A 23,717-nucleotide genomic window follows, 5' to 3' on the forward strand; every position below is an offset into this window, starting at 1 on the left:
GCACCCCCTCACATGTAAGACCATTTATGGGGTGTAAACATTCAACATTTTTGTTCCGCACTATTGAACTAGAATGCCACAGTGATGACGTTTCATCATATTTTAGACATGATCACCTCAATGTACAGTGCTGCTGATATGTTGGCATTTTAGAAATAAAAAGATAATGCAAGCTATTAATTTTTCAGCATCCCTTTTCTGCTAGTGCTTCTATTGATGTCTCTTATTAAAAATGCAAATATGCAGACAGATAAGGTTATCTGCAGAATGACTCATGCCTATCCGATTTCCCTAAATAGACCGATAATATATATGTATTTTAGAGAATATTATGCTGGAAACATTGTAAAGTGATTATGCTATCAGGCCATAACACACTTTTACATATCTTATGATATTTCTCTATCGTCCTAGTGGATGCTGGGGTTCCTGAAAGGACCATGGGGAATAGCGGCTCCGCAGGAGACAGGGCACAAAAAGTAAAGCTTTAGGATCAGGTGGTGTGCACTGGCTCCTCCCCCTATGACCCTCCTCCAAGCCTCAGTTAGATTTTTGTGCCCGGCCGAGAAGGGTGCAATCTAGGTGGCTCTCCTAAAGAGCTGCTTAGAAAAGTTTAGCTTAGGTTTTTTATTTTACAGTGAGTCCTGCTGGCAACAGGATCACTGCAACGAGGGACTTAGGGGAGAAGAAGTGAACTCACCTGCGTGCAGGATGGATTGGCTTCTTTGGCTACTGGACATTAGCTCCAGAGGGACGATCACAGGTACAGCCTGGATGGTCACCGGAGCCTCGCCGCCGACCCCCTTGCAGATGCTGAAAAGAGAAGAAGGTCCAGAATCGGCGGCAGAAGACTCCTCAGTCTTCTTAAGGTAGCGCACAGCACTGCAGCTGTGCGCCATTGCTCTCAGCACACTTCACACGGCAGTCACTGAGGGTGCAGGGCGCTGGGAGGGGGGCGCCCTGGGAGGCAATGTAAACCTATTTTTTGGCAAAAAAATACCTCACATATAGCCTCCGGGGGCTATATGGAGATATTTAACCCCTGCCAGAATCCATTGAAGAGCGGGAGACGAGCCCGCCGAAAAAGGGGCGGGGCCTATCTCCTCAGCACACAGCGCCATTTTCCCTCACAGAAAGGCTGGAGGGAAGGCTCCCAGGCTCTCCCCTGCACTGCACTACAGAAACAGGGTTAAAACAGAGAGGGGGGGCACTAATTTGGCGTTAGAAATATATAAAAAGATGCTATAAGGGAAAACACTTATATAAGGTTGTCCCTATATAATTATAGCGTTTTTTGGTGTGTGCTGGCAAACTCTCCCTCTGTCTCTCCAAAGGGCTAGTGGGTCCTGTCCTCTATCAGACCATTCCCTGTGTGTGTGCTGTGTGTCGGTACGTGTGTGTCGACATGTATGAGGACGATGTTGGTGAGGAGGCGGAGCAATTGCCTGTAATGGTGATGTCACTCTCTAGGGAGTCGACACCGGAATGGATGGCTTATTTAGGGAATTACGTGATAATGTCAACACGCTGCAAGGTCGGTTGACGACATGAGACGGCCGACAAACAATTCGTACCGGTCCAGACGTCTCAAAAACACCGTCAGGGGTTTTAAAACACCCGTTTACCTTAGTCGGTCGACACAGACACGGACACTGAATCCAGTGTCGACGGTGAATAAACAAACGTATTCCTTATTAGGGCCACACGTCAAGGGCAATGAAGGAGGTGTTACATATTTCTGATACTACAAGTACCACAAAAGAGGGTATTATGTGGGATGTGAAAAAACTACCTGTAGTTTTTCCTGAATCAGATAAATTAAATGAAGTGTGTGATGATGCGTGGGTTCCCCCCGATAGAAAATTATTGGCGGTATACCCTTTCCCGTCAGAAGTTAGGGCGCGTTGGGAAACACCCCTTAGGGTGGATAAGGCGCTCACACGCTTATCAAAACAAGTGGCGGTACCGTCTATAGATAGGGCCGTCCTCAAGGAGCCAGCTGACAGGAGGCTGGAAAATATCATATAAAAGTATATACACACATACTGGTGTTATACTGCGACCAGCGATCGCCTCAGCCTGGATGTGCAGAGCTGGGGTGGCTTGGTCGGATTCCCTGACTAAAAATATTGATACCCTTGACAGGGACAGTATTTTATTGACTATAGAGCATTTAAAGGATGCATTTCTATATATGCGAGATGCACAGAGGGATATTTGCACTCTGGCATCAAGAGTAAGTGCGATGTCCATATCTGCCAGAAGATGTTTATGGACACGACAGTGGTCAGGTGATGCAGATTCCAAACGGCACATGGAAGTATTGCCGTATAAAGGGGAGGAGTTATTTGGGGTCGGTCCATCGGACCTGGTGGCCACGGCAACAGCTGGAAAATCCACCTTTTTTACCCCAAGTCACATCTCAGCAGAAAAAGACACCGTCTTTTCAGCCTCAGTCCTTTCGTCCCTATAAGAGTCATATTTGCCCAGGGATAGAGGAAAGGGAAGAAGACTGCAGCAGGCAGCCCATTCCCAGGAACAGAAGCCTTCCACCACTTCTGCCAAGCTCTCAGCATGACGCTGGGACCGTACAGGACCCCTGGATCCTACAAGTAGTATCCCAGGGGTACAGATTGGAATGTCAAAACGTTTCCCCCTCGCAGGCTCCTGAAGTCTGCTTTACCAAGGTATCCCTCCGACAAGGAGGCAGTATGGGAAAAAATTCACAAGCTGTATTCCCAGCAGGTGATAATCAAATTACCCCTCCTACAACAAGGAAAGGGGTATTATTCCACACTATATTGTGGTACTGAAGCCAGAAGGCTAGGTGAGACCTATTCTAAATCTAAAAAAATTTGAACACTTACAAAGGTTCAAATCAAGATGGAGTCACTCAGAGCAGTGATAACGAACCAGGAAGAAGGGGACTATATAGTGTCCCGGGACATCAGGGATGCTTACCTCCATGTCCCAAATTTGCCCTTCTCACTAAGGGTACCTCAGGTTCGTGGTATAGAACTGGCACTGTCAGTTTCAGACGCTGCCGTTTGGATTGTCCACGGCACCCCGGGTCTTTACCAAGGTAATGGCCGAAATGATGATTCTTCTTCGAAGAAAAGGCGTCTTAATTACCCCTTACTTGGACGATCTCCTGATAAGGGCAAAGTCCAGGGAACAGTTGGAGGTCGGAGTAGCACTATCTCGGATACTGCTACAACAGCACGGATGGATTCTAAATATTCCAAAATCGCAGCTGATCCTGACGACACGTCTGCTGTGCCTAGGGATGATTCTGGACACAGTCCAGAAAAAGGTGTTTCTCCCGGAAGAGAAAGCCAGGGAGTTATCCGAGCTAGTCAAGAACCTCCTAAAACCAGGAAAAGTGTCAGTGCATCATTGCACAAGGGTCCTGGTAAAAATGGTGGCTTCCTACGAAGCAATTCCATTCGGCAGATTTCACGCAAGAACTTTTCAGTGGGATCTGCTGGACAAATGGTCCGGATCGCATCTTCAGATGCATCAGCGGATAACCCTATATCCAAGGACAAGGGTGTCTCTCCTGTGGTGGTTACAGAGTGCTCATCTTCTAGAGGGCCGCAGATTCGGCATTCAGGATTGGATGCTGGTGACCACGGAGGCCAGCCCGAGAGGCTGGGGAGCAGTCACACAAGGAAAAAATTTCCAGGGAGTGTGATCAAGTCTGGAGACTTTTCTCCACATAAATATACTGGAGCTAAGGGTAAATTTATAATGCTCTAAGCTTAGCAAGACCTCTGCTTCAAGGTCAGCCGGTATTGATCCAGTGGGAAAAACATCACGGCAGTCGCCCACGTAAACAGACAGGGCGGCACAAGAAGCAGGAGGGCAATGGCAAAAACTGCAAGGACTTTTCGCTGGGCGGAAAATCATGTGATAGCACTGTCAGCAGTGTTTCACTCCGGGAGTGGAAACTGGGAAGCAGACTTCCTCAGCAGGCACGACCTCCACCCGGGAGAGTGGAAACTTCATCGGGAAGTTTTTCCACATGATTGTGAACCGTTGGGAAATACCAAAGGTGGACATGATGGCGTCCCGTCTGAACAAAAAACGGGACAGGTATTGCGCCAGGTCAAGAGACCCTCAGGCAATAGCTGTGGACGTTCTGGTAACACCGTGGGTGTACCAGTCGGTGTATGTGTTCCCTCCTCTGCTTCTCATACCTAAGGTACTGAGAATTATAAGACGTAGAGGAGTAAGAACTATACTCATGGCTCCGGATTGGCCAAGAAGGACTTGGTACCCGGAACTTCAAGAGATGCTCACAGAGGACTTATGGCCTCTGCCGCTAAGAAGGGACTTGCTTCAGCAAGTACCATGTCTGTTCCAAGACTTACCGCAGCTGCGTTTGACGGCATGGCGGTGGAACGCCGGATCCTAAGGGAAAAAGGCATTCCGGAAGAGGTCATTCCTACCCTGGTCAAAGCCAGGAAGGAGGTGACCGCACAACATTATCACCACATGTGGCGAAAATATGTTGCGTGGTGTGAGGCCAGGAAGGCCCCACGAAGAAATTTCAACTCGGTCGATTCCTGCATTTCCTGCAAACAGGAGTGTCTATGGGCCTCAAATTGGGGCCCATTAAGGTTCAAATTTCGGCCCTGTCGATTTTCTTCCAGAAAGAATTGGCTTCAGTTCCTGAAGTCCAGAAGTTTGTCAAGGGAGTATTGCATATACAACCCCCTTTTGTGCCTCCAGTGGCACTGTGGGATCTCAACGTAGTTCTGGGATTCCTCAAATCACATTGGTTTAAAACCAGTCAAATCTGTGGATTTGAAGCATCTCACATGAAAAGTGACCATGCTCTTGGCCCTGGCCTGGGCCAGGCGAGTGTCAAATTGGTGGGTTTTTTCTCAAAAAAGCCCATATCTGTTTGTCCATTCGGACAGGGCAGAGCTGCGGACTCGTCCCCAGTTCTCTCCCTAAGGTGGTGTCAGTGTTTCACCTGAACCAGCTTATTGTGGTGCCTTGCGCCTACTAGGGACTTGGAGGACTCCAAGTTGCTGGATGTTGTCAGGGCCCTGAAAGTATAGGTTCCAGGACGGCTGGAGTCAGGAAAACTGACTTGCTGTTATCCTGTATGCACCCAACAAACTGGGTGCTCTTGCTTCTAAGCAGACTATTGCTAGTTGGATGTGTAATACAATTCAGCTTGCACATTCTGTGGCAGGCCTGCCACAGCCAAAATATGTAAATGCCCATTCCACAAGGAAGGTGGGCTCATCTTGGGCGGCTGCCCGAGGGGTCTCGGCTTTACAACTTTGCCGAGCGGCTATTTAGTCAGGGGCAAACACGTTTGTAAAATCCTACAAATTTGATACCCTGGCTAAGGAGGACCTGGAGTTCTCTCATTTGGTGCTGCAGAGTCATCCGCACTCTCCCGCCCGTTTGGGAGCTTTGGTATAATCCCCATGGTCCTTTCAGGAACCCCAGCATCCACTAGGACGATAGAGAAAATAAGAATTTACTTACCGATAATTCTATTTCTCGGAGTCCGTAGTGGATGCTGGGCGCCCATCCCAAGTGCGGATTATCTGCATTACTTGTACATAGTTACAAAAATCGGGTTATTATTGTTGTGAGCCATCTTTTCAGAGGCTCCTCTGTTATCATACTGTTAACTGGGTTCAGATCACAAGTTATACGGTGTGATTGGTGTGGCTGGTATGAGTCTTACCCGGGATTCAAAATCCTTCCTTATTGTGTACGCTCGTCCGGGCACAGTATCCTAACTGAGGCTTGGAGGAGGGTCATAGGGGGAGGAGCCAGTGCACACCACCTGATCCTAAAGCTTTACTTTTTGTGCCCTGTCTCCTGCGGAGCCGCTATTCCCCATGGTCCTTTCAGGAACCCCAGCATCCACTACGGACTCCGAGAAATAGAATTATCGGTAAGTAAATTCTTATTTTTTTTACCTTTCTAATTGTTGATATAGATCTGGTGTGAAATGTCTACACCATAATGTTGATGGTTGACATGCTGCTGCATTTAAGGGGCGGCGACCATGCCAGTTCATTAAAACATGGGTGTGTCACCCCGTGTTTACAGGCATGCTGAGCCCAGGGTCTATGTTGTCAGGGGATGCATTTACTTTGCCCGTGGTCAGGATACCGATGACGGAATTCCAACAGCCGGCAATGCCGCCAGCTGGAATCCCAGCGCAGCATGGCCATTCCCACTCGTGGGTGTCCACGACACCCTTAGAGTGGGAATAGATCCTGAAAATCTATTCCCGCAAGGGGACTCTTAGCGCTCACCCCGCTGCCGGCATACTGTCTGCCAGTAAAGCATACTGAATCCATTGTCAGATGCAGACTTCCTGGACCCAGCAAAGGGGTTTTGAAAGCCAGTCTGACTGGCTTATGCAGAACGGCCGAGGGCTGTGACCATCGCGACTGATGGTTGCAATGGTGATTCGTCTTCCATCTCACAGATGCATGCAGGAGGTATATTTGCCCGACAGATGCCTCCTGATGCATTTGCATTTTACATTTAGGTCTGCATATATTTGGACACTGACACAATTTTTGTCATTTTAGCTGTTTACCAAAACAGATTTATGTAAAAGTGATATAATGGATTTAAAGTGCAGAATAGCAACTTTAATTTGAGGGTATTCACATCCAAATTGGATGAAGGGTTTAGGAATGAGAGCTGTTAATATGTAGCTTCCTCTTTTTCAAGTGACCAAAAGTATTTGGACAAATGACTCAAAGGGCTATGGCCCTCATTCTGAGTTGATCGCAGCAGCAAGAAAGTTAGCAATTGGGCAAAACCATGTGCACTGCAGGGGAAGCAGATATATCATGTGCAGAGAGAGTTAGATTTGGGTGAGTTATTTTGTTTCTGTGCAGGGTAAATACTGGCTGCTTTATTTTTACACTGCAAATTAGATTGCAGATTGAACACACCCCACCCAAATCTAACTCTCTCTACACATGTTATATCTACCCCTCCTGCAGTGCACATGGTTTTGCCCAATTGCTAACTTTCTTGCTGCTGCGATCAACTCAGAATGAGGGCCAATATTTACTAAGAGGCAGCTTCTGTAAGCCACTGCTTCCTGGAGGGTTGGAAGTGAACATTTAAAATGGCACGCACAGTCAGTGAAAAACACGCCAAATTTTAAACTGACTATGAGGGTTGTTTTAAATTTTCACCTCCAACCCACCAGATAGTAGTGTCTTACAAAATACGCTGCTTAGTAAATATAGCCCCAAAGCTGTTTCATGAACAGGTCTGGGCTATTCTTTTGTTATTTCTTCATCTATTAAGCAGGCTAAATGTCTGGAGTTGATAGCAAGTGTGACATTTGCATTTGGAAGTTGATGCTGTAAACCCACAACAAGTGGTTAAAGGAGCTCTCAATGCAAGTAAAACAGGCCATCATTATGCTGCAAAAGCAAAAAATATATATAATTCATCCAAGATATAGGGGAACCTTAGGACTGGACCAACAACAGTTTGGTACATTATGAGAAAAAAAAAAGAATATACCAGTGAACTCGGCAGCAAATAAAGGCCTGGACATCCACAGAAGACAACAGTGGTGGATGATCGCAGCATCCAGCCAAATAAAGAACACTGTCCAGGAGGTAGGGATATTAGTATTTAAGTCTACCACAAAGAGAAGACTTCACAAAAGCAAATACAGAAGGTTCACCACAAAGCTCAAAAATTAGAAATGCCAGATTAGACTTTGCCAAAAAAAATCTAAAAAGCCAGTCCAGTTCTGGAACAGCATTCTGTGGACAGATAAAACTAAGATCAATCTGTACCAAAATGATGGAAAGAAAAAAGTATGGCGAAGGCTTGGAATGGCTCATGATCTGAAGCATACCACATGGGATGGCATGTTCCTGCATCCTGTCGGATTTGGCCATTTCCGACAACTATCACATACCCGTACAGTCCAGTGGGCGGGTCCTCTAATGCAGAGTGCCGGTGTCCCGTCCGTGTTGCTGCTGTCACTGACCCGCTCCTCCTCTCAGCTCGTCCTCCGCCGTCCCCGTGTGTAAGATCACAGGGAGGGGCTGAAGGGAGCTTCAGATCCCCGTACACAGCCCAGTGCCGGCCGGGAAGCGCTGCACATTGATGCCAAGAGAGAGGAGCTTGGCCGAGGGGACTCCCATCTATAGAGGTATCAACCTATGTGCCCTGCTGCCCCTATAGCCTGCGGTCTCTCCCTCATCCTCCCCCGTCCCCACATCACTCAAAACATGTCCCCGCCCCCGTCAGACATGTCCCCGCTCCCCCGTCTCATCTTCTCAAACCAACTTTTTTAAAGGTCGGATTGAGATTGTTGGAAACGGGGCCAAAACCTGTCTGATGTGGCTGCGTTTCTGACAAAAGCATGTGGATCTGAGGCTATTCCGGCGATCCACGTGTTTTCTGACAAGTCTGTAAATTCCCAACTTGTCAGAAAGAAAACAGCCGGCATTGAGTGGGTCGAAACACCTTCCGACAGGTATTGAATATACCCCATACTGTCCTGCTTACATCCAGTTGAATTCTTCAAAGTTGATTAGTTTGTGCTTCACAGTGACGGTACAGATGGACAATGGCCCAAAGCATACTGCAAAAGCAACCCAGGAGTTTTGTAAGACAAAGAAGTGGAATATCCTGCAATGGCCGAGTCAATCACCTGATCTCAACCCAAACAAGCATGCATTTCACTTTCTAAAGACAATACTAAGGGCAGAAAGACCCACGAGCAATCAACAACTGAAAACAGAGGCCTGGCAAAGCATAACAAGGGAACAAACCCAGCATTTGGTGATGGCCATGGGTTCCAGACTTCAGACAGTCATTTCCTGCAAGAGATTCTAGACAAAGTATCTTTTCACTTTTTTTTTTATGATTATGTTAATTTGTCCAATTACATTTGAGCCATTATATGCAGGCTGGCAGCAATATCAATAATTGCTATTTAAAAAGTAGGAAGAAAAGTTTTATATTATTAAAGAGAAATTATCACTTAAATTCATATTTCCATTACATACACACTCAAATAGATCATGTATTCTAGTTTATTTTTGTTAAAAAATTGCCAAGCAAGAATTTTTATGTCAAACTTTTACCCTCATGAGGTGTGGACACAAAGCCGCATTAATATAATGCTCGCAGCTAATCGAGTTTAAGTTTGTACTGAAGCCATATAATATTTTACGTAAGATCTATTTTTAAAGCTTTATCTTGTGTGTACTAAAGCTGGCCTCAGATAATAAAACATAATTTCTGGAAATACTTCAATAAAATATTTGTGGATGAGAGAAAGTGAAGTCTCCTAATTGGTGTGATTCTGATCTCCCTAAATAATTTTACCAGTAGGAAGGATGATGTCAGATACATATGGCAGACACATAAAGTAATGTGGAGACAATTAAAATACTTCCTGTCTTTTTAAATGCAATCAAGCTTTGGAATCTTCTAATAGTGGGATATGTTTCAGATCTGTTTGCCACCTGGAGACCATTGTGATTAGTTATTGTGTAGTTCATCTCTCTCTGCCCATGACTTTATCACCTATTACTCTGTCAGGACATTACTTCCCACCAGGCTCCCAAGACCCCACCACCTTCCTTCACTTCCTCTTCCCATCCTCCTCTTCCTGACCTCCTTCTCGCTAGCCTCTGGGGAAGAACTTAATGCCCTTATCCAGTCTTTTGACCCCTAAACCTGCCTCTTTGATCCTATCCCCTCCTGCCTCTTAAGCTCCATCACTCCTTCTACCTGTTTCCATCTCACCCACCCTTTCAACATATCTCTTTTATAAGTGACCATCCCACCTGTATTTCTTCCATTCTCAGATAATCCACACATGATTAAACAAAAGGGAGAAAGAAGAAGGCTCTTGTGTGGGCGCACTCATTAATGGTAGTTAAATAACTAGAATGAATAACACTAGGTTGATTAGTCAGCAGATAAAACAAAATTTATTTGGAAATATTAAGAATATAATTGCCCCTGGTTGAGGAGATGTGAATGATCCCAGATAAAAATGTTCTGGTCCTGCCTCAGGAAATGAGATGGAGAGGGGTAGAGACACTGCAAGTCATAAACCCTTTCTCACCCGGCCAGTACAGATGATCTGTATTAATGAGATCAATTAAGTCAATTGATTTTAGATTCTGTCATAATCCTAATGAAGAAATAACAGCTATTATGGCAATAAGTAATAATAGAAACAAATCAAAGGATATACCAGGGTAAAGAAAGAAAAGGATAGGAACAAATGGTGATGCTGCTGTTGGAGTCACATACCACACATCATATGCAATGATTGATGTTCTACAACACTGAGTATTCCCTGTGAGTCTCCACCTCAGGTACTAACTCAGCCCACACTGTTTCGCTTCCAAGATCGGACGAGATCGGGCATTAGCAGTGTGGTTTGATAGTAGAAGGATTTGGTCAGACGTCCAATGAGAGTGCACCTATATAGGGGGGGATAATTAGCTGGGTCTTATAGATACAGTGTGGATCTGCTTTTTGTGTTAGGCAGGAGACATCAAGTCCCACACCGGTGGTATTGTGTCCCTGGATCACAAATGAGAGTCCACGAAAAAGGAAGATATATAGATTTATGAAAAAAACGAAGATATATAGATTTATGAAAAAAACCCTAGAAAGGATAATGGAGATCAATTAGGCTGTAGTTATTAGGAACGGGTGATAAAAATTACCCGTCCGTATAGATACAAATGGATAAAGAAACACGGATCAAGAATTTTTTTTATATATATGTGTACATTGGTACTGGTGTAAGGAACAGAAAATATGTCAAAGATAATTGTAGATACAAATAAATAGTACTGGTATATGCAATGAAATAATCACTAGTGACATGGGTGTCATTAGAAACACTTTGTGTGAATTGGAGCTGTTATAATCATTAGGATATAGGGAAATAGACATGAAATTCTCATATAACCCATGCAGCAATATGACAACAGGATCTGCAGGAGGAAAGTCAAAGAAGAATGCAGTATTTCTTTCCTATAAAATGCAGTTTTTAATCCTGATGCAATAAACTAAGATGCATAAGCCTGGAAAAAGGCATAAATGAAGCTGCACGGATATAGATACAATTTCTATGACAGCTGGGCAAAAATTAGCCCAGAATGGCAGGATGGAATGATCTGACCTGAGGCTAGGAGTGAATCACTTGCAGTTGGACAAAACAGGACCCATTGGAATGGAAAACATGTTTCACCCCTGTGGGGCTTGCTCACTTAGACCGGTGCCGGGTCGCCCCCTTTGTGTAACAATCCACACATGATCCCAACTCTCTCAAACCACAGCCCGAACTTTCTCCTTCCCTTCACCTCCAAGCTCCTTGCTGCTATTGTCTACATCAGCCTTACTACCTTTCTTTCCTCCAACTCTTTTCTTACTTCCAAATCTAAGAGCCATTACTTTTTCCTCTTTCTTCTTGAGATCAGTGATCACGCTGAGAGAAAACAATTGTGGTTCACAAGGACCCTTCCCTTAAAAAATTGGGGGCCTACGCCACTGTTTCTGGGTCCAATCACATATTATGGGGGATGAGAGCAGGCAGAAGTTGGGACACTGCTGGGGTCAGGTGGCAGCTTGGGCAGTACTGGGAGCAGGTAGCATTTGGGGTAAAGAGGTTTAAGGGCAAGCAGCAGTTGGGGTAGAACTGGCGGTAAAGGCAGGGAGAAGTTTGGGTAGAGGAGAAGTAAGGGCCGTCAGTGCTGGGGGTAAGTGTAGACCGTTGTTGGGACAGTGCTGGGGGGAGAAGGGGGCTAGTGGCAGTCAGTGCTGGGGTAGGTAGGGGGAAAAGGTAGATAGCAGCTGAGGCAGTACTGGGGGCAAGGAGGGGGATAGGGGCAGAGACTACTGCGGTTAGGGAGGGGGCATGGGTAGATATAAACTGGGGCAGTACTGTGTGGCAAGGAGGGAGTTAGGGGCTGGAAGTACTGGTGTTAGGGAGAGTGTAAGGGTAGATAACAACTGGGGCAAGAAGGGGGCTATTGGCAGGCAGTGCTGGGAGTAGGGAGGGGGTAAGGGTAGATAGCAGCTACTGGGTTTAAAAGTAGGCACCATAAAAGGGGAAGAGAAGGGTCTCTTGTGTGTGCAATCCTGGAAAAGTGGGTTTTGCCTTGCAACAAGGTGCAATAGGTGGTAAGCTCTGGTAGCTGACAGTGTGAGTGTGCGGGGACAGCTCTGGTAGGTGATGGTGAGTATCTGTGGGGTGATGTTGTGGGCAGTGGTGCAAGTAGAGAAAATGTCTTAGGGACGTGGCCACTCAAAATGGTAACGTGCCAGCTTGACACGCCACGCGTTTCTCGTCTCTCTGAGTGCATATCTCTCCATTGTATTCCAAACATACCTTACCTACATGGTGGTTATACTGCAACGGGGAACCTCCGAAGAAATGGATCCTCCCTGGGCAGACAGTGTCTTCAGTTGGTATTCATGTAGGAGACCACCTGGTCCAGAAGATGCCTGTTTGTGTAGGATTATAACCAATGTCATCATCAAACAAAGGTTCAACCACACTCGTGCTCCATGTGTCAATTCCTGTCCCCTGTATCCACTCCAGCCTCTTGTGTCTCTCCAGCCTCCTGCCGCTTGTGTAAATCCAGCCTCCTGTCACTCCAGAATTCCCTCCCCTGTGTCACTCAGTTTCCTTCTCACTCTGTGTCTCCCAGCCTCCCCATTGTGTCTCGATGTCCACCTCTGTGTTTCTCAGCCTCTCCCTTTGTGTCTACCAGCCTCTCTCAGGCTCCCTGTGCCTTAGAGCTTCCCTCTCTGTTTCAGCTCCCCTGTGTCTCTTGGTGTTCCCCCACTATGTCTCTCAGCCTCACCCTTTGTGTCTTTTCACTTAATGGCAGTGACTGGCCAGCTGAGGACGCAGAAAATGAACACCGCAGGGGAAGCCGCACATGCATATATCGCTGGAACGGTTGCTCCCCCTGAACATGCCATACTTGTAGTAGCGCCCATCTCCCCACAGTGGACTCACTCGGAGCTGGGCTTCCTCCAGCCATATGAGCAGCAGCTTCGCACTATATACGAGCCCAAGGGTTCATGTGGGCATTATACACATAAGCAGAAGTATATACTGTTGGGAATTTATTGAGTTTTGATCAGAGGTGTGCAGAAAAGATAGGCCGTAGATTTTTACTATAATAATGATTAGGATAATACAAAGAAGATATTTCTAATATATTCTTTGTATTTTTCATATACTTTATCTAGTAAAAACTTTGGCATATACGTTATTATAACAGGTAAGGCTCTGCCTCACCTCACCGCACATCACTGATAGATAGATAGATTGATTGATTGATTGATTAGATAGTACTTTTATACAATTAGCATAGACAAAGAAAGATAATCTAGAAATATTATTGTCCACTTCCAATTATTGTCTATATAATCCTTTCTAAAGGGCTGAGGCAGATGGAACATTGCGCAATGGTATAGTTTGTTTGATTTTTAGTCAACTTTTTTTTTAACTCCCAATAAGTCTGCTCTACTTCCTAAACCGATATATTTCATACAGATGTACCTAATAGTAACTGGTACAGCAATTTCCATTCGAACCATCATGCATTAATCTGTCGTTATTGAATTGAATGGGGAGGTTAGTGTCAGGTGTCTAATGCATTTAACAGGACCTTTTTTCTTGCATGGAAATCCCTGATATGTGATATGATATGATGGCATTAAAGATATCTCAGTTTACAACACAGAGCTCCCTGACTGACATTGATGCTGCCCATGCAACGCTATGGGTCCTGGTAGTGACGATTTGGCCAGGCAGTGTATGCCCATGCATAGCCCTTTTCTGTTTTTCTGAGTATGCATGGGGCTAATGTATGCACAGGTTTTCAGTTTTACTGTGATAAATTCATTACACTAACTCTTACAGTGGAACTGAAATTCCAAACTTGACTCCACTGTGCCTTCACCAGTTACCATGCATGATCATAAGAGGAAGGGCTGCTGGGGCAGTGAGATGTTGCCAGTTCCCCCATTCCAAAGTGTTGCTATCTGGCTCAGTGATTTCTAGTTAGGCCACTACTTACAGGTGTATATGTTTGGGGTGGTATTCGTGACCGGCGGTCGGGAGACCGACAGTCACATGACCTCCTCCAGCATCCCGACCCCTCACTATCCAGATGGTCGGCATGCCGACCAACAGGGACTATTTCCACTCGTGGGTGTCCCCGACACCCATAGAGTGGGAATAGAACCCGTGGCGACCGTAGAGGGGCTTGCTGCACTCGCCCCTCCGCGCCGGGATCCCAGCGGCGGTAAGCTGACCGCCGGTCACCCATACTACACCCTATGTTTGATTTACGATTTGTAATCAATGGTTTAGTTTACTGTACACATCTATCACTTTCACATGTACTGTATGAGAAGGGTCTGTTCCATGGAATGTAAGATAGTCACACACAAGGAAAAACCTTGTTGATTATAAGCTTGTGAGAAACGTTTCCAGCTTTCACTCGCTAATGTTTATATTCGTTACTGCTCACAAAGGCTTACAGTCATGACAAGTAGACAATTATATATTGCATTATGTTGCAAGACTAGTATGCTTTACAATGCACTTACTGTATGTTTTGCTTTACAGGCTTAACAGGGAAAATTATAAATTACATCCTGGATGCAGGCTTTGACATTTCTGCAATGCAAATGGTAAGATTACATAGTTATTAGACTCTAGGTCCAATATTTACAAAAAAATCGAGTTTGTCCGATTTGTGTTTTTTTTTCTAAGTCCCAACACGGGAATTCACTAAGCACAAATCTCGGCAGTGTTTGGGCTATTCGTAATGGTTTGATTGGCAAAGTTCAGAAATATGAATGAAGAGACCATCGGTCAAACGCGGCTGTTATTTCATACAACACGGGTATTCACTATTCATTCGTATTTGGGTGTTAGTCTCTGAGTGCTCAAGTGCGGGTGTATTTTTTTGCGAATCGTTAAAAAAAGCAGCAAAAAAATAGACCTGCTTTTTCCAGTCGAGTTTGAATAACCATGCACGGATCAGTGAGATCTGTGCATGGTTATCTATGGGAAAGGGTCTGTTTACTGTAAAAACTGGGGGAAAAATTGCGTGGGGTCCCCCCTCCTAAGCACAACCAGCCTCGGGCTCTTTGAGCCGGTCCTGGTTGAAAAAATATGGGGGGAAAATTGACAGGGGTTCCCCCATATTTGATCAACCAGCAACGGGCTCTGCGCCTGGTCCTGGTGCCAAAAATACGGGGGACAAAAAAGCGTAGGGGTCCCCCGTATTTTTGGAACCAGCACCGGGCTCCACTAGTCAGAGAGATAATGCCACAGCCGGGGGACACTTTTATATAGGTCCCTGTGGCCCTGGCATTAAATCACTAACTAGTCACCCCTGGCCGGGGTACCCTGGAGAAGTGGGGACCCCTTAAATCAAGGGGTCCCCCCCCCTCCAGCCACCCAAGGGCCAGGGGTGAAGCCCGAGGCTGTCCCCTCCATCCAAGGGCTGCGGATGGGGGGCTGATAGCCATGTGTACCCCAGGGTACCCCAGCCAGGGGTGACTAGTTAGTGATTTAATGCCAGGGCCGCAGGGACCTATATAAAAGTGTCCCCCGGCTGTGGCATTATCTCTCTGACTAGTGGAGCCCGGTGCTGGTTCCAAAAATACGGGGGACCCCTACGCTTTTTGTCCCCCGTATTTTTGGCACCAGGACCAGGCGCAGAGCCCGGTGCTGGTTGATCAAATATGGGGGAACCCCTGTCAATTTTCCCCCCATATTTTCTCAACCAGGACCGGCTCAAAGAGCCCGAGGCTGGTTGTGCTTAGGAGGGGGGACCCCACGCAATTTTTTTCTTGATTTTTAACACTTAAATTTTTTTTTTAAAGGTGCACAATGAAGCCCTACACGGATCTCACAGATCCTGCCGGGATTCCTTGTGTTTTGTCAGGCAGTGTTTTACTCATCACTCCCGTAAAAGACTGCCTGACATTACGAATCACATTGACATCGGAAAAGACGAATGTTGCAAACTCGGCAGCTTAGTAAATGACCGTATCAGGATTCAAAAATTTGCAGTAAAATGCACCCGTTACCATTCGAGTTCAAACACCCTTAAAAACGGCTAAAACACAAATATTAGTAAATATACCCCTAGGACTGCATTCTCACTTAGAGAGTAATAAAATAAACATAAAAGCAGTGACTGTCAGGTTTCAGTTTTCATGGACACCATACACCCTGGAGGGTGCTACACATGAGGTTACCCTTGGGGAGTGTTGCCCCGTTGCGAGGAACATTGGGTGTGGTATACAAGATCGGCTATATTCATTAGGTCTACAGTCATTTGGTCGACCCCATATAGCCGATAGACACAAGGTCGACATGGACAAAAAGACAACATATGAAAGGTCGACACTGGAAAAGGTCAACATGACAATAGTCGACACAAAAAATGGTTGACACACTGCATTTTTGGGGTTAGTGCGGATAGTTTTTTCATCTGGGACCATCATTTGTAGAAACGTGTTCCTTCACAAGCTTGATTTGCTCGCCACGCTTTGGGCACGGTGTCTCGCGTCACTCACCACAAGGTTACTAAAGGTTATGATTTGTGACATGGATAGCCAAGAATGGAAAAAGTCCAGAAGCATATCAAATAACCCCAAATACCATGTGTCGACCATATGAACATGTAGACTTTTTGTCCACGTCGAGCTAATATATGTCAACCTATAGTCTGGATCGCTGGAACATTTACCTATTATGATGAGAGGTATTTCAGTCAGCCATGGTTCTTGCTCATGTTAAACAGCATTGTGATAATGATTTCTTTTTCTGAACATATTGGTATTTATTTGTCTGGATGATAACTTGTCAATTACCAAATAAGGTATACAGTAAAAGTATTACATATTTTATTGATCAGAACTTTGTCCATTATATATAGTGTACTACAATACAAGTTGTATTCTGCGTTTCACATGAGAAAGTGATGATGGATTAGAATGCCTTAGATTTAGTGATGAGACTATTCCCAGTCTTTCTAAAGCAGGTTGTAAATGGTAAGAGATAGGTTTAAGGATAGATTTAGTTTCATTACACATTGAGGTACCTTGCCAGGAGTTGCATGGAGTGGTGATTGGACCAGTATAGTGGCCATGGAGCCACTGCTGTTGGTAAAGATAATGTATTGGACTCGTTCCTCTTGAAATGATACCGGCTGCTGGTTTGAGATACTTCTCTATCTCTTGCTGGCTCCGAAGATCATCCTTATGATTTATGATCATCCTTTATAGGGACAGATTGGCATGGAAGCAGCCTTAAGTATGGTGTGGAATCTGGGAGAGTATGGTCTTATGGCATATATAGGGCATCTAGATGGGACTGATGGTATATTAGGGGCAACTGGATAGGTCCGTTGGCATATAAGAGCAAACTTATTGAAAAGGGATGCAGAGGAGGGGTACCAAGTTGAGCTTTTCGCCAGGGTGACAGAAGATTAGCTTCACCAGTGGTTTAGAGCAAAATAATACTAAGGGGGAGGGTATGATTTGCAGGTAAGTAAAGAAAGAGCACATGAGGGAAGAGTGCCCTGTTTGTGAGAGCATACAGTAAATAGGGGAAGGGTTATGAGACAAAGCGCTGGAGAAAAAATGGAGTGTTAAGAGGGTAATAAGAAAGTCTGAGATGTGTATGGCCTATGCCTCCTCCAGCTGTGTGCTGGCTGGTCTACATATATAAGTAATATGTAAATGTTTAAACCTGAGATAATGACCCTCACCCCATAGAAAATGTACCTTCTTTGTGATCAACATTGCGCTCCCCCATTTTTAATAATTACAATTAAATTATCACTCTCTGGCCACCTCACCCTTCATTTGTTTTTAATTGTTATCAAAGATAAATTCACTTCAGTCTTATATTATATCTGCTGTATATAGCTAGCATGATGTGGGAGGCTACGTATTCCTTCTAACAATACAATGAACCCTGAAGCTTTGAGACCAATGTACCTACCAACAGCACTGCCATCTACCCCAAAACATTACCTTTTTAGACCCAATGAGGCACCACGCTTATTATTCTTAGTATTAACTACTTAACTTAAACTCCATTCATTGTACTCTGCATAGTCTTTACTGACTGGTTGACTACTCCCTCTCTGCTCCTCTACACTGACATCTGCCAATACTGCAGTGTCACTACACCGAAAATACTGTGAGGTAAAAGTAGTTCATGATTGCTCAGGCAAAGTTCCATTCGGGAAGACTAGTTCCCTCACACAACAGCCACATCCTCTACTCCATCAACCTGCTTCCCTCACACTATGGCCCCATTCTCTCCTTCATAATCTGCCTTCCCTCACACCACTGCCACCAGTGGCGTAACGAGAAATGTTGCTCCCACAGGCCAAAAACGTTTCTCCAAAAAGGGGGTGTAACCTCACTGCAAGGGGTGTGGCACATACCGCAATGCCCATGATACATTATGCCACACATTGTAAGGATTAGAGTTAGGCTTAGGCCACCCACAAGGGAGGATTAGGGTAAGGGTAGGGAACAGGGGAGAGTTAGGGTACTTACTGGGAGGCTGTCGGTATTCTGATGGTCAGGATGCTGCTGTCTGTATTCTAACCACTGGCATCCCGTCCATCATGATATCATACTGAATCCTCTTTAAGTACTATTACACTATTCTGTACTATTTAAACTTATTTTAGAGTTATTTATTTTTTATGCATTTGATTACGTTTCAGTTTACTATGGAAAAAGCCAATGCTGAAGAATTCTATGAAGTTTACAAAGGTGTTGTAGCAGAGTACCCAGTAAGTACCACAGGCATGTTGTCTCTCCTTAATTTGACTTATGGGAAGTTTTTGCATTAAAGTGATTCTCCACAGTCTTAGGGCCCATTTATCAAATAATATTTGCGGATATGTACCTGAAAACACCTGTTTTCGGGGGTTAGCTGAAAATATTAGGATCTCTTGAATGTATAAAGCTGCTGCGGTCCCTCCATTTCCGCTCGAAGGTTTCTATGGAGGATGCATTGCTGCCCAATGTATCAATATCGGAAATGCGAAGCATTCCCAATACTTTTCCCCGCAACTACCGCAACCTTTTGATTGCGGTAGCCCATTGTAGCCTATGGGCTACATGTAGGGGGAAATAGGGACGGCTGGGTTCCCCGGGAACCTTTTGTCGGAAATGCCTTAGTGCATTGCGGACATGTGTGACTGCGCAAGCGCAGGACCCCTGACTCCCTGCAGAGCACATCGCAGGGACGGGCTCCCCTGTCCCTGCGGGTGCCGGGTCTTACATCCACCCGAGGGGATCTTATATTGCAATGCGATCCTGGGCTGTAAGATCTCGCTCAGATCACATTCAATATGTGATCCTTGATAAATGGGCCCCCTTAGTCTACTCTTAATAGTCATTGGTTTCAACATTTTGGGTGTTGCATATGCATCTGCACTTTACAGGTACAGAATACACCACCGCTGGGCTCCATAGCAAAATAAGTGAGCGGTCTTCTGATCAATCCCAGGCCCCTGCTATGCAGCATATGGGTTTCACCTGAACATGCGTGGTCCTGCACAGATTTCAGACTTCAGCTTTTTTTGCATCAGATTTTTAGTACATGTGTACCGTCTGCAAATGACAGAAACCTGAGATTTCTTTCCAAGCTGAGATAGTGGCAACCTGTAAAATCATACATTTATAAATATTTTGTTGTTTCAGTCTTAAAAATTAAGATACGGTAATCAATGTATGGACAAAAAAAATGTAGCCTAAGCTTTGCTGACCCCTAAAGATCTACCACGCCCCAATCCTCAGCTATTTTCATTGTGTAACGCCAGTAAATATGAAAGTAGTAGTTAGCCATGATTTAAACGAAATTGAGTATAAGAAAATTATTTATGGGTTTCAACTATTGGCATATAGGGTTGATAACTGACCAAAAATGTTTTTTTGTTTGATAAAAATAACAATGGTCAATCAACCAGAATATTCTAAATTGATTGAATCACTTCAGATGGATTGACCTCTCTCTCTCTAATCGATAAATAGATAAACCATAGCTTATTAGTTTTATACACATGTTAGTTGAGGATTTATGTAAAATATTTTCCTTTACACATCTATCTGTGTTTTGTAGTCTTTTAAATGGAGTAATAAATGCAATGTATATTTGCTTGCTATACTTTTCTGTAATGCATTCTAGGTAAAACAATGATCATATAAATGTAGTGTAAGGAATACAGTGATAGGAGAAGCTTATTTTTGGTCCCACTTTCTTCTACTTATAGGAAATGTTGGCGGAATTATGTTCCGGTCCTTGTATTGCTTTGGAAGTCCGGGGAACTGATGCTCCAAAGTCCTTCAGGGAGGTTTGTGGACCAGCAGACCCTGTAAGTAAATCAATTCTTAAGACTTTGAAGGACTACATGTTGCAGTTTTTAGTTCTAGTACAATTTATAATCTACACCTTCTACATTTAATAAGATAATTATTACATTTTCCTTCATTATAATCCACTAATAATTAGTCACACATTCTTGAAACGCAAGATTTTCACCTAATTAAGGTTCAGCTTGAATAACATTAACATGGATAACGTGTCTCCATTTCAGTTATTTGTCCTGCTTTCCGTCAGTGGTCCTTTTGTTACTGGTGGCCTGTGAGGAGTTTATAATGCGTGATAAAAACCAGGGTATACAGAGGACACAGATGTTATGCATAGCAACATTTGAAGTTTCCTCTCCTGGAGAAGCATCGGTGAAGTTGAAGCTTTCTCAGGCTGGCCATTGAATACAGACACCTGGGTCCAAAAAGTCTGCGTCCAGCGACGCAGATCCTGGACCAGTCGCGTCTTCGAAACTGTGAAGTACTGTGGCGGTGCCATCCCCCTCTGCCTCCTAGTTGCTGCAGTTTTACATAGGATTTGTACATAAACCATCAGGTTTATGTACACATCTCAATTAGGTCCTGTGGTCACTCTTCATGTTTGGGGACATTTGCCAATGCTTCTAATAAAAAGGCAAGTGGAGCAAATTCCGAGGAAGTTAGTAGTAATTTATCAGAGTATGAGATTAGCCATTACAGTATGTGCTCCTCACTACTGTGAGGAGGGCAGATTAGGTGATCAATCAAAACCATTGGTGCTATGTGTATGGAATTGCTAAACTGTAAGTCACTAAGTTATAGTAACGATCTGTGATTAGCACACAATGTGCATACTGTATGACTGATCCATCGTAGGTCTTCCAATTAGCTAATAAATGCAGAGAGGGAAAATATATGGAATTTATATAAAAACACCCCTGCACAATGATAACTGCACAAATGCATAAATATACTGGGAGTGAACAACTGTTACGTTCTCCCACTCAGATAAATTGTAGCTTGCTGAAAGAGTGATATACCGTTGCAAGTTAATGTCACTCTTATGAGGGGAAGAATACGTATTAACTAGCTGGTTGAACACTGTCTATTAATAAATTCAGCTGCTATTTCATACGAGTAATGTGCAGTCAGGCATAGTAAAGCACACAGGGTTTAGTATATTTTGGTGACTCGTAGCGTCGACATTAGAGTGTTGACATGCTCATAACAGCAATTTCTTTGTTGAATCCCTGGCACAGAAAATACACATCTGTTTGTCTGTCTGTCTATCTATCTATCTATCTATCGCCCTGAGGACGGGGCGAGTCCCCGAAACATGTCGGTCTAATAAAACTGACAACTTTTCTACTTCAGCAAAAATCTGCGTGAGTGCCGCCTTTATTTCCCACATGTGTCTATATCTATCTATCTATCTATCTATCTATCTATCTTCACTCTGAACTTTCAAAACCGCTATTTTTGATCTTTAAGGATTCAGTAATATCAGGTATGGTTCCCAAAGATTGGCGTATAGCGGAAGTAGTGCCTATATTCAAAAAGGGAAGTAAAGCTGAACCAGGTAATTATAGACCAGTTAGTCTTACATCTGTAGTGGGGAAATATTGGAAGGTATTCTAAGAGATAGTACTCAGAAGTTCCTTGAAGTCAGTAAGGTCATTAAAAGGAATCAACATGGATTTGTGAAGGACAGATCCTGTCAAACCAACTTACTTGGCTTTTATGAAACAGTAAGTGCAAACTTAGATCAGGGTAAAGAGGTGGATGTAATCTTTTTAGACTTTGCGAAAGCTTTCGACACTGTACCACACATGAGACTTCTCTACAAACTACAAGAAATAGGGCTAGGAAGCACAATATGCACTTGGGTCAAAAATTGGTTAGATATTAGGGAGCAGCGCGTTGTGGTTAATGGATCTTTTTCAATTTGGACTGAAGTGTTAAGTGGTGTGCCACAAGGCTCAGTATTAGGACCGCTATTGTTCAATATTTTCATTAACGACCTAACAGAAGGTCTAGAGAGCATGGTGTCAATTTTTGCAGATGATACCAAATTGTGTAAAGTTATAAATACGGAGGGGGATGCTGAGTTGCTTCAGAACGACTTAGTTAAATTAGAAGCATGGGCAGCGAAATGGAGAATGCGCTTCAATACAGACAAGTGTAAGGTAATGCACTGTGGTAACAAGAACAAAAATAACACCTACATACTAAATGGGGTAAAATTAGGCGATTCTGTACTGGAAAAGGACTTAGGTGTCCTCATAGATAGCAAACTAAGCAGTAGTACCCAAAGTAGGATTGCAGCAAAGAAGGCTAATAAGATATTAGCATGCATAAAACGGGGAAGATGCTAGGGACGAGAGTGTTATACTCCCGTTATATAAATCACTAGTGAGGCCACACCTTGAATACTGTGTACAATTCTGGGCACCGTACTACAAAAAGGATATCCTGGAGCTAGAAAAGGTTCAGAGGCAGGCGACCAAACTAATTAAGGGCGTGGAGACGCTGAAATACAAGGAAAGGCTTGCAAGGCTAGGCATGTTTACATTGGAAAAGAGGAGACTAAGAGGGGACATGATCAACATCTACAAATATATAAGGGGACAATACACAGATCTTGCGCAGGACCTGTTTTTGGTTAGATCAACACAGAGAACACGTGGACACTCGCTCAGGTTAGAGGAGAGGAGATTCCGCACAATACGGCGTAAATGCTTTTTCACAGTAAGGACGATATGTGTTTGGAATTCCCTGCCTGAGGGAGTTGTAATGGCGGACTCAGTCAACACCTTTACGAATGGATTAGATAAATCCCTAATGGATAAGGATATCCAGGGTTATGGTGCATAGTCACGCACTATAGTTATTATAAAAAAGAGGGATAAAACGTAACGGCAGACATCAGCATCAGTCAAAATTTTATACCAAATAATCCTGCATAGGAGACCACAAATAGGTTGAACTCGATGTACAAATTGTCTTTTTTCAACTTTAGATACTATGTTACTATCTATCTATCTATCTATCTATCTATCTATCTATCTATCTATCTATCTATCTATCTATCTATCTATCTATCTATCTATCTATCTATCTATCGTGGGTGTAGAAATCTGTACTCACATTCATTATAAGTCATCCACAGGGTGCTCCACTATGGTAACAGTCACAATTATAACCAGGTTCTGGCCACTAGGATCAAAATAGGGCACTCTCTAATCTCATAATAAAATTTGAATAGCTCATCGGTGTCATCACAAATAAGGCAACGTTTT

The 23,717-nt window shown here is 44.1% G+C and overlaps 1 protein-coding gene across 4 annotated transcripts in view; it reads left to right on the top strand.

Moving 5' to 3' along the window:
- Positions 1 to 23,717, top strand: part of NME7 (NME/NM23 family member 7) — a 522,975-nt gene that overhangs the window by 329,181 nt on the left and 170,077 nt on the right. For all 4 annotated transcript variants that reach the window (XM_063955652.1, XM_063955653.1, XM_063955655.1 and 1 more), the window contains 3 exons: positions 14,651 to 14,715; positions 18,789 to 18,857; positions 20,343 to 20,444. In XM_063955652.1, coding sequence (XP_063811722.1) covers positions 14,651 to 14,715; positions 18,789 to 18,857; positions 20,343 to 20,444 — 236 coding nt within the window. The remainder of the gene's footprint in view (positions 1 to 14,650; positions 14,716 to 18,788; positions 18,858 to 20,342; positions 20,445 to 23,717) is intronic.

The sequence above is a fragment of the Pseudophryne corroboree genome, chromosome 2, assembly GCF_028390025.1.
Source record: "Pseudophryne corroboree isolate aPseCor3 chromosome 2, aPseCor3.hap2, whole genome shotgun sequence".
Classification (NCBI taxonomy): domain Eukaryota; kingdom Metazoa; phylum Chordata; class Amphibia; order Anura; family Myobatrachidae; genus Pseudophryne; species Pseudophryne corroboree.